The sequence below is a fragment of the Oncorhynchus tshawytscha genome, linkage group LG05 (genome assembly GCF_018296145.1).
Source record: "Oncorhynchus tshawytscha isolate Ot180627B linkage group LG05, Otsh_v2.0, whole genome shotgun sequence".
NCBI classification, from domain to species: domain Eukaryota; kingdom Metazoa; phylum Chordata; class Actinopteri; order Salmoniformes; family Salmonidae; genus Oncorhynchus; species Oncorhynchus tshawytscha.
In genome coordinates this window covers 65,172,402-65,184,810 of record NC_056433.1, presented here as the reverse complement: position 1 = coordinate 65,184,810, position 12,409 = coordinate 65,172,402, and the positions used below count along the sequence as shown (strand labels likewise).

Below are 12,409 nucleotides of genomic sequence, written 5' to 3'. Positions count from 1 at the left end.
GAAGGCCATAAAGATCATCAAGGACAACAACCACCCGAGCCACTGCCTGTTCACCCCGCTATCATCCAGAAGGCGAGGTCAGTACAGGTGCATCAAAGCTGGGACCGAGAGACTGAAAAACAGCTTCTATCTCAAGGCCATCAGACTGTTAAACAGCCACCACTAACATTGAGTGGCTGCTGCCAACACACTGACTCAACTCCAGCCACTTTAATAATGGGAATTGATGTAAAATATATCACTAGCCACTTTAAACAATGCTACTTCATATAATATTTACATACCCTACATTATTCATCTCATATGTATACGTATATACTGTACTCTATATCATCTACTGCATCTTTATGTAATACATGTATCACTAGCCACTTTAACAATGCCACTTTGTTTACATACTCATCTCATATGTATATACTGTACTCAATACCATCTACTGTATCTTGCCTATGCCGCTCTGTACCATCACTCATTCATATATCTTTATGTACATATTCTTTATCCCCTTACACTTGTCTATAAGGTAGTAGTTTTGGAATTGTTAGCTAGATTACTTGTTGGTTATTACTGCATTGTCGGAACTAGAAGCACAAGCATTTCGCTACACTCGCATTAACATCTGCTAACCATGTGTATGTGACAAATACATTTGATTTGATTTGATATTTTCCCATATTAATTTGTCAGAGCAGAGAAAATGTAAATAGACTGTCCTCCTTTATCAATACTGGGTTGTTTGTTGAGCACATGACGCAATCAACAAGAAAGAGGAAGGGGGCACTTATGCCACCACAACTCAGACAGTGATGCCTGCTTCCAGGTACCTCATCACCTCCTGACCCACACTGACACTCACTGTATTGATGTAATGTTTTTTTGGCACCCAGATGGTTTTACTGAGGTAAAGTACTTGGGCACCTGGAGCTGATAAGAGCTAGCCAGGGGATGTTGGCACGCGGCCAGGCCAGGGGAGGGAGCTCAGGGTGGGGCGGGACGTTGGCACGCGGCCAGGCCAGGGGAGGGAGCTCAGGGTGGGGCGGGACGTTGGCACGCGGCCAGGCCAGGGAGGGAGCTCAGGGTGGGGCGGGACGTTGGCACGCGGCCAGGCCAGGGGAGGGAGCTCAGGGTGGGGCGGGACGTTGGCACGCGGCCAGGCCAGGGGAGGGAGCTCAGGGTGGGGCGGGACGTTCGCCAAGAGGCCAGGCCAGGGGAGGGAGCTCAGGGTGGGGCGGGACATTGGCACGCGGCCAGGCCAGGGAGGGAGCTCAGGGTGGGGCGGGACGTTCGCCAGCGGCCAGGCCAGGGGAGGGAGCTCAGGGTGGGGAGGGACGTTCGCCAAGCGGCCAGGCCAGGGGAGGGAGCTCAGGGTGGGGCGGGACGTTCGCCAAGAGGCCAGGCCAGGGGAGGGAGCTCAGGGTGGGGCGGGACGTTGGCACGCGGCCAGGCCAGGGGAGGGAGCTCAGGGTGGGGCGGGACGTTCGCCAAGAGGCCAGGCCAGGGGAGGGAGCTCAGGGTGGGGCGGGACGTTCGCCAAGAGGCCAGGTCAGGGGAGGGAGCTCAGGGTGGGGCGGGACGTTCGCCAAGCGGCCAGGCCAGGGGAGGGAGCTCAGGGTGGGGCGGGACGTTCGCCAAGAGGCCAGGTCAGGGAGGGAGCTCAGGGTGGGGCGGGACGTTCGCCAAGCGGCCAGGCCAGGGGAGGGAGCTCAGGGTGGGGCGGGACGTTGGCACGCGGCCAGGCCAGGGGAGGGAGCTCAGGGTGGGGCGGGACGTTGGCACGCGGCCAGGCCAGGGAGGGAGCTCAGGGTGGGGCGGGACGTTCGCCAAGAGGCCAGGCCAGGGGAGGGAGCTCAGGGTGGGGCGGGACATTGGCACGCGGCCAGGCCAGGGGAGGGAGCTCAGGGTGGGGCGGGACGTTCGCCAAGCGGCCAGGCCAGGGGAGGGAGCTCAGGGTGGGGAGGGACGTTCGCCAAGCGGCCAGGCCAGGGGAGGGAGCTCAGGGTGGGGCGGGACGTTCGCCAAGCGGCCAGGCCAGGGGAGGGAGCTCAGGGTGGGGAGGGACGTTCGCCAAGCGGCCAGGCCAGGGGAGGGAGCTCAGGGTGGGGAGGGACGTTCGCCAAGAGGCCAGGCCAGGGAGGGAGCTCAGGGTGGGGAGGGACGTTCGCCAAGAGGCCAGGCCAGGGGAGGGAGCTCAGGGTGGGGCGGGACGTTCGCCAAGAGGCCAGGCCAGGGGAGGGAGCTCAGGGTGGGGCGGGACGTTGGCACGCGGCCAGGTCAGGGAGGGAGCTCAGGGTGGGGCGGGACGTTCGCCAAGCGGCCAGGCCAGGGGAGGGAGCTCAGGGTGGGGCGGGACGTTCGCCAAGCGGCCAGGCCAGGGGAGGGAGCTCAGGGTGGGGAGGGACGTTCGCCAGCGGCCAGGCCAGGGGAGGGAGCTCAGGGTGGGGAGGGACGTTCGCCAAGCGGCCAGGCCAGGGAGGGAGCTCAGGGTGGGGAGGGACGTTCGCCAAGCGGCCAGGCCAGGGGAGGGAGCTCAGGGTGGGGAGGGACAGACAGATGTAATAGATGTGCTCCTCTCTGACTCAGGGTATTTGTGTGCTTAAATATGTGAAACTGTTTGTTCTTTAGTGCCTGTCTGGGCCAGAGTGATGGAGAAAAAGCACACTCCATTACTCTTGTAAGAGGAGAGTAGGGGAAACAAGATGAGATGGGAGCACCAGTGCATTGCAAATGCCACCTTGCATCAGTGATGTAGAACATACAATGGTAAGTGCATTTTTGCAGCACTGAAAAACTGTGTTTGATCAAAACTCAAACAAAGCAAAAAAAACTCCTTTCAACTTTGTGTACGGTAGAAGGAAATAAGGGTTGAGAGAGAAAGTGCATTTGAATCCAGGACAGAGGAAAAGAGAGGAGGGTAGTGGTGTGGAGTAAAACCAAATGGACAGGAATAAGAGAATACTGAGATCAGAGTTGTTTATCATTTCTGCATCCGTGCGTCAGTGAGAGAGAGAGAGAGAGAGAGAGAGAGAGAGAGAGATACCCAGCTGACAAAACAGAGGCCAGGTCTAGAAGCGTTGCCTTAGTTTACCTATGAAAGCATAAAACAGCTTAACATGCTTGTCTAAAAACAGCACATACCGTATGACACACGACACATTACTCTGTCAGTGTCATTACAAACAACAGCACATACCGTAACGCACAACATATTACTCAGTCAGTGTCATTACAAACAACAGCACATACCGTATGACACACGACACATTACTCAGTCAGTGTCATTACAAACAACAGCACATACCGTAACACACGACACATTACTCAGTCAGTGTCATTACAAACAACAGCACATACCGTATGACACACAACACATTACTCAGTCAGTGTCATTACAAACAACAGCACATACCGTATGACACACGACACATTACTCAGTCAGTGTCATTACAAACAACAGCACATACCGTAACACACGACACATTACTCAGTCAGTGTCATTACAAACAACAGCACATACCATAATGCACAACACATTACTCAGTCAGTGTCATTACAAACAACAGCACATACCGTAACGCACAACACATTACTCAGTCAGTGTCATTACAAACAACAGCACATACCGTATGACACACAACACATTACTCAGTCAGTGTCATTACAAACAACAGCACATACCGTATGACACACGACACATTACTCAGTCAGTGTCATTACAAACAACAGCACATACCGTAACGCACGACACATTACTCAGTCAGTGTCATTACAAACAACAGCACATACCGTAACGCACGCCACATTACTCAGTCAGTGTCATTGCAAACAACAGCACATACCGTAACGCATGACACATTACTCAGTCAGTGTCATTACAAACAACAGCACATACAATAACGCACGACACATTACTCAGTCAGTGTCATTACAAACAACAGCACATACCGTATGACACACGACACATTACTCAGTCAGTGTCATTACAAACAACAGCACATACCGTAACACACGACACATTACTCAGTCAGTGTCATTATAAACAACAGCGCACATGATCAGAAAAAATCAATATTGTACGTACTGTATTACCTACACACTTACCAATGCACACCAACTATACTGAAATACACGTCAAACTACATGCTAATAGTTGTGTAAAGGCATGGGGCTGAGGGTTAGTACAGCCAATGTAACTGGTTTCTCTTACAGACATATCCCATGTTCAGCCTCCTCCCTGTCATATATCAGGTCTTCATGCTTCTCTAATTGAGACGCCCTCCTCACCCTCACCCTCACAACCACCCCCCACGCCTCCCTCTCTCTCTCTTCAGTAAATAATCACATTAGTTCTGCAAGACAGAGGTCCGTGGTATCTCCGTGGTGAGAGAGCGGGACCTAGTTCTTCTTGGTGACTGCAGTCTTCCTCTTCAATATTCATGCTAAGGGGAACATTAGCATTGTTACCATTAAAAATTGATGGCGTATGGAGAGGAGTGAGCCTTTCCTAGTCACTAGAGAGAAGGGCAACAGGGATAGAGAGGGATCTTGGACGAAGGTGAGAGAGATTAAAATGCATAGAAAAATGTATATATAATGTTTTATTTAGTGTTTATATTTCATACCTGGTTTTATAAAAGGTTGTAATTTTCGTTATGCAACCTGAATGTAATTAAATGCAGAGGCCAAGAGAAAATGAGAAGGGCAGGGAGAAATGAGACTGGGACGAGGGAGAGAGGACAAAGTTCAATTGAAAGAGAGGGAGAAAGAGACTGTCCTAGAAAAACGAGAGAGCGAGAGAGAGAGAGAGAGAGAGAGAGAGAGAGGGACAGAAAGAGACAGACAGAGAGAGAAGAAAGTGAAAGAGAAAGTGTCCTAGAGAGAGGGAGATTGGTTTCACCTGCATCCCAGTGTTTTTATAGACTCCTACGGGGCAGCAGGAGACTCAGCAGAAATGAAACAGAGGAGAGTTTTCACTCTATTTAATCCATCTGTAGGTTTAGCTGCACTACTCCCAGAGTTACAGACAGTGTGAAAGAGCCAGGTTAGTCCCACAGTAGTATAGCTCCCTTTCGCATAGCCCAATACTTCCCTGAATAACATTCATCTTCGCGCCCATTCTGAACCTTCCCTGGACAGTCTGCATGGACAAAGATAGTGATGCTCTGTAGTGACTACAGTGTAATTGCTTCTGAGCCACAGAGAGGGGGAATATGGAGAGGGTGAGAGAGATAGTGTGTTAGAGCTAGAGAACGACAGGGAGAGAGCAGAGGGGTGACTCCTGTCTGGGTCCCAGCAGGTGTGTTGATGGGGGTGACAGTGGGGGGGGGCAGATAGAAGACACTGCAAGGGCTCAGCGGAGCATCTGCAGTGACAGTAGCCACAGCTACACCTGAGATGGGGCTGATTAAGGTAGAATACCATTTACTGTATCACCAAGCCACGTTACGACAAATACTGAACAGAATCTTGCATGTATTGCACATTCTTTGGGGCTGCAAATGTAGAACCAAGCCTGGTAGGGACCTAATACTACAATAGCCGTTGTATTTTACCGAACCTGTTAACACATAATCAGTAAGCATCCCTGGTCCTGTAGAGGAGAGCAGAGGAGAGGAGGGGAGGAGGGTCTGGATGGACCGAGTGATAGATTACAGCAATGAAGGTCACTCAGCGAAACAGAGCTGTTAGTTCATCAACCCTCACTCACTCACAAAGACCCTCGTCAGCCTGATTGGCTGCTGGGCGGGCACAAAAACCCAGCCGGAGATAGCACTGTGACAAATACCGCACTTCCAATCACAGACTGATGAGAGGGGGAGAGAGATAAAGAGAGGTAGACAGAGAGAGTGAGAGAGGGGGGTAGAGGGGAAGAGAGAGGGGTGGTGGTTGGGAGGATGTAGGGGGAGAGAGAGAGAGGGGGATGTGAGTGCGACCGAGTTGGGTCCCACTTGAAACGAACTTATAAAAGCTTTATATAGCATACATAAAGGCTTCATAAGCAATGCATGACTGCTTCAGAAATCATCTATAAGAGTATGTCATACTCTATAAATTGTGTATCAACATTAAACATACATAGTGAGTTAGTGAGTCTCAAACATTTTACATTACATTGGGGGGGGTGAGAGTTATTTAAGATACTGATAAAAGAGGTAGGGTTTCAGACTTTTCCGGAAGATGGGCAGGGACTCAGCTGTCCTGACTTTAAGGGGACGTTTGTTCCACCATTGGGGTTCCAGGACAGAGAAGAGCTTTGCCTGGGCTGAGCAGGAGCTGCCCTCCCATAGGGGTGGGAGGGCGATGAGACCAGAGGTGGCAGAAGTGCGACCAAGAGTTGAGTGAATGCCAACTAAAAACAGACAAGTGGTAGAAAGTGAAAAAGCACAATCCAAGCATGTACATCATTGATGAAGAGGCAATCTAAAACCATGCAAAAAGCACATTTATCTCTGGTGTTGAACTTTATATTACCAGGTAGGAAGATTGGGAACACATTCCCAACCATTATGTGGTGAAGAGATGCTGTAACAAGTGCTGTGGGTTATTTAATGACCTCTGAAAGTCAGGGTTTTGGTTTAACCTACCAGGGGTCATTTGGCTCCTGTTGACTATTAGAGCCCTACAACACCATTTCCACCGCAGCATCCACTCCCCCGTCCAGGTTGTAACGGGATTTGTCCTCCTCTGACGAGGAGTATGAGAGATCGGACCAATATGCAGCGTGGTACGTGTTCGTCATGTTTTAATGAACAAAATCACTGAACAAGAAAATACAAAATATCAAATAGAAAGACAGAAAGGAAAACTGAAACAGTTCCTCAACACACAGACACAGAAAACAATCACCCACCAAACACTGGTGGAAAAAGGCTACCTAAGTATGATTCTCAATCAGAGACAACTAACGACACCTGCCTCTGATTGAGAACCATACCAGGCCAAACTCAAAATACATAATAGAAAAACAAACATAGACTGCCCACCCCAACACACGCCCTGACCACACTTAAACAAAGACAAAACAATGGAACTAAGGTCAGAACGTGACACAGGTACTACTGACTAGGCCTACAACAACTTTGCTTCAGGGAAAAGACAACAGAAGGATGTAGGGTGAGAACTACCTCATCCCCATACTGTTATTTATTTGCTCCTTTGCACCCCAGTATCTCTACTTGCACACTCATCTTCTGCACATCTATCACTCCAGTGTTTAATTGCTATATTGTAATTATTTCGCCACTATGGCCTATTTATTGCCTTACCTCTGTTATCCTACCTAATTTGCACACATTGTATATATACTTTTTCTATTGTATTATTGACTGTACGTTTGTTTATTCCATGTGTAACTCTGTGTTGTTGTTTAAGTCGCACTGCTTTGCTTTATCTTGGCCAGGTCGCAGTTGTAAATGAGAACTTCTTCTCAACTAGCCTACTTGGTTAAATAAAGGTGAAATAAAAAAAGATATCTATATTATAGCGGACAAATGATCACATAGCGATCCATGCACAGATGGCAGCTCATTTACACACAGAGACCCTTACACAATCAAATGAGATGTATAGATGCCATTCTCACATTCTGGAGAATTGGTATGGGTCATTAAACTCCACTGAATGGCTGGAGATGTTATGTAAAGGGACCTGAAATCTGAATGAGCACTTAGAAAGGATTTGATTCTTTAGACAGATGGACTTGTGGAGTTTCTGCTGTGATTTTCCGAGGCGACAAGATTCATTTGAGGTTTTCACAAAGGGTCACTAAAGGCTACGTGCCTTTAGGTCTTTGATTAGGTCTGTTTTGATGGGGGAGGATTTTCAATGGAAGGATTTAGCAATGCTACCATACATTTCATTGGGTTACTACTTCTGTCTACTTATTTGCCACCATAGTACTTACTGGTGCTGTGTGGCAGGAGATCCCTACATGCACACAGAGATACACACATTACTGTAATTTTAAGCAGAAAACATTTTATTGAATCACCCACCCACTTCCATCAACTTAAGGGACTCCAGAGCGGGGAAGATGCCAAAGAAAACTGACTGCAAATTGTCTGACTGAAGGATTAACTTTTGCCTGTCCAATGCCAGCTCGTTTCCAACTTCTGTAATAAAATAAAACATCGACTGGCATATACAGGAGTGCGTGGGGTTTTATTTAACGCAGGACTAGCAGCTGAAATGCAATCGGCAGGCTCACATCCAGCTATAGTGATTCAATTATCAGATGTGTCATACTCTGATGATTAAGTTTATCATTAACTCTCAGTCTCTGTCTGTCTGCCTGTCTGTGTACGTGTGTCTGTCTGTCTCACTGAAACAGCTGTTGATGGCTCATGTTCTGGGTTTACAGAGAAAACTGTGATGTAGGCTATGCACAAACCACAACAAAAACGTAGGATAGCAGCTGTTTTGTACACATTGACACACATATATGTGGTCTTCGTGGGTTGTAAAAAGGAACTATTGTCAGAAAGCAGAAAATAGAAAATAGAATAGAAACCATAACAAAGACACAGGAATCTGTCCACGCCCCTGGTTTAATATCTGTGTTCATCTGTGTTGTACACACATCCTGGTATTGTTGTCTAAGCCTTAATGCTCTCTGTCTCTGGTTAGCGTAGCTGCCAAGTTGTAATTTGCTTTAGATTACAAAGTGATGTTTTTCCTTGAGCAGGAACATGCTAGGACAAAGTCTGTCTCTGTAGTATATGACCATGTTTGTCCTAGAATAGGATTGTGTTCTGGTTGGTCTAGTGCAGGGATGGACAACTAACTGATAGCTTCAGATCAATTTCCAAAAACGGGTCCCCAACAAAATTAAATAAAGGAACTCAGTCGGGGTCTCAACTTCGAATCAAATCAAATTGTATTTGTCACATGCATAGAATACAACAGGTGTAGACCTTACAGTGAATTGCTTACTTACAAGCCCTTAACCAACAATGCCGTTTTAAGAAAATACCTAAAAAAAAAGGAAGAAATGAAAGTAACAAATAATTCAAGAGCCGCAGTAAAATAACAATAGTGAGGCTATATACAGGGGGTACCACTGGTATACAGGGGGTACCAGTACAGAGTCAATGTGCAGAGGCACCGGTTAGTCGAGGTAATTGAGGTAATATGCATATGTAGGTAGAGTTATTAAAGTGACTATGCATAGATAATAACAGAGAGTAGCAGCAATGCTTTGCTGCCTCAGGGCCTGGAGATGTCCGGTTGGTAGGATATATGTGCTTTTTGTTCGTCACACTTATTTTCCAGAGATTGTATGTTGGCTAACAGTATGGATGGCAAAGGCAGATTAGCCACTCCTCGCCTGATCCTCACAAGACACCCCGATCTACTTTCGAGAAATCTCTGTCAACTTGCTGTTGAGAGTTAGAATAGTAGAATACAAAAAGTGCAATTTCGAAATTTCGCTGTGCATCAGCAGTTAGCCCATGCCAGCTAACAATTTTTAGATTGGTAAATTAGTCTAGCCATCTATCTAAACTTGTATTAATCACGGCAGAATACCGACAGGGCACGCAGGGCACGTGCCCTGACCTCCTGGTGACCCCCATTGATTTTGTTAGTCACTCTCACTCATATCAAATTAACATGGCAAAAAGCATGCAAAATGCACAGAATTGCAGGAAATTTGCTTTAAATTGCAAAAAATCCCCCGATGACAAAATGTATAAAATTGCAAGAAATTAGCTGCAAAACTGCAAAATGTTTCTCTCTGCATGATTAGTTGAATTGGATGAAATTTGTCATCAAATTTAAATATGTTCTCTCTGCCCAATGGCGAAATGTGTAGAATTGAAGAAAACTTGCTTTAAAACGGCAACATTTTCTCGAATGGCAAAATACAGTGTCAAGAAAAAGTAAGTGAATCCTTTGGAATTACCTGGACTTCTGCATCATCTGAACTGATCTTCATCTGAGTCACAACAATAGACAAACACAGTCTGCTCAATCTAATAACACAAACAATGATACGCTTTCATGTCTTTATTGAACACACTGTGTAAACATTCACAGTGCAGGGTGGGAAAAGTAAGTGAACCCTTGGTTTTGATAACTGAATTACCCTCCTTTGGCAGCAATAACCTCAACCAAATGTTTCTGTAGTTGCGGATCAGACCTGCACAACGGTCAGGAGGAATTTTGGACCATTCCTCTTTACAAAACTGTTTCAGTTCAGCAATATTCTTGGGATGTCTGGTGTGAACCGCTCTTGAGGTCATGCCACAGCATCTCAATCGGGTTGAGGTCAGGACTCTGACTGGGCCACTACAGAAGGTATACATTTGTCTGTTGAAGCCATTCTGTTGTTGATTTACTTCTGTGTTTTGGGCCGTTGTCCTGTTGCATCACCCAACCTCTGTTGAGCTTCAATTGGCAGACAGGTAGCCTTACATTCTCCTGCAAAATGTATTGATAAACTTGGTAATTCATTTTTCCGTCGATGATAGCAAGCTCTCCAGGCTCTGAGGCAACATAGCAGCCCCAAACCATGATGCTCCCACCACCACACTTTACAGTGGGGATGAGGTTTTGATGTTGGTGTTCTGTGCCTTTTTTTTCTCCACACATAGTGGTGTGTGTTCCTTCCAAAGAACTCAAATGTAGTTTCATCTGTCCACAGAATATTTTGCCAGTAGCGCTGTGGAACATCCAGGTGCTCTTTTGCGAACTTCAGACATGCAGCAATGTTTTTTTTTTTGGACAACAGTGGCTTCTTCCGTGGTGTCCTCCCATAAACACCATTCTTGTTTAGTGTTTTAAGTATCGTAGACTCGTCAACAGAGATGTTTGCATGTTCCAGATATTTCTGTAAGTCTTTAGCTGACACTAAGTTCTTCTTAACCTCATTGAGCATTCTGTGGTGTGCTCTTGGAGTCATCTTTGCAGGACAGCCACTCCTAGGAAGAGTAGCAAGTACTGAACTTTCTCCATTTACAGACAATGTGTCTTACCACGGGCTGATGAACATCAAGGATTTTAGAGATACTTTTGTAACCCTTTCCAGCTTTATGCAAGTCAGCAATTCTTAATCTTGGGTCTTCTGAGATCTCTTTTGTTCGAGGCATAGTTTACAAGGCAATGCTTCTTGTGAATAGCAAACTCAAATTTTGTGAGAGTTTTTTATAGGGCAAGGCAGCTCTAACCAACATCTGCAATCTCGTCTCAATGTTTGTGCTCCAGGTTAGCTGACTCCTGACTCCAATTAGCTTTTGGAGAAGTCATTACCCTAGGGGTTCACATACTTTTTCCAACCTACACTGTGTACTGTATGCTAGAATGATGTATTCAATATAGACAAGAAAAATACAATAATTGATGTGTTATTAGTTTATGCAGACTGTGTTTGTCTGTTGTTGTGACTTAGATACAGATCAGATCCAATTTTATGACCAATTTATGCAGAAATCCAGATTCCAAAGGGAGCACATACTTGTTCTTGCCACTGTATGTAGAATTGCAGGAAATTAACATTAAACTCTACCGCCAGGACGGGACCAGTAAAACAGTGTGCCCGCAAGGTGTGGGGGTCCCTCAACCAAATGTCACATAGGGCCCCTAAAACGCTAGAGCCAGCCCTGGTTAATGCTCTAATGCATTTAAGAGAGTTAAGTAGTTTAACTGCAGAAATAGATTGATTGCACAAATAAGTTGACTTCATGCGTGGGTCTGGATGTGGTCATGCAGACCCATCAGCCACTGCGGCCCTTCATGACGAGTTTAGATTTTTTTGTGGGCCCCACCCCCATCAAAGTTGCCCATCCCTGGTCTAGTGTGCGTGTGTATTTTAGTGTTGTGTGTAGGTGGTACACAGTCCTGCTGAGTCTACAGCTGGTATTAATCTGTAATATGGGAAACAGAAAGGAAAACGCTGCACACTGCTGCTTATGCTCCCAGGTGATATTTATTTACAACAACGTTTCACCCCTTAGGTCTTCATCAGGCATCCATATCCCAGGTGTGTGTGTGTGTGTGTGGGGGGGGGGGTCCTATCTATAGGGGCAGTACTCAGTGACATCACTTCCTGAAACAGGAGGTAAAACATGTATAACATAGCTTCACAATATTAACTTTCAATGTATCAAAATATATGGTTATACACAGGGAACGTGTTCAATATGTACAGTAATATACATACACATACAATATTCAATCTGGAATATACCTCATTATCTGACTATTAACAAAATATGTCTGGTTTGTTGTGTGTTGTTTAGTTTAGTTTCCTCCATGCTCTCCCTCCCCCTCTCTTGCTCTCCCTCCCTCCAGCGCTATTTGTCTATGCCTGTATGGGAAACAGTCCAAGCCTCTCCCAGTCTCCCTCCCTCCCAGAGCAGGTTAAGCCACTTTTCTGTCTACCTTTGCTCTGGCCCCGCCCTTCTCTGCCACTTCC

General features: G+C 46.5%; 1 protein-coding gene across 1 annotated transcript; it reads left to right on the top strand.

The window, feature by feature from the left end:
* The first annotated feature begins 945 nt into the window (after positions 1-945).
* On the top strand, positions 946-2,556 carry LOC112251598 (spidroin-1-like). Its single transcript, XM_042322715.1, has one exon. The coding sequence runs from the start codon at positions 946-948 to the stop codon at positions 2,554-2,556; it is 1,611 nt and encodes a 536-aa protein (XP_042178649.1).
* Positions 2,557-12,409: the final 9,853 nt, after the last annotated feature.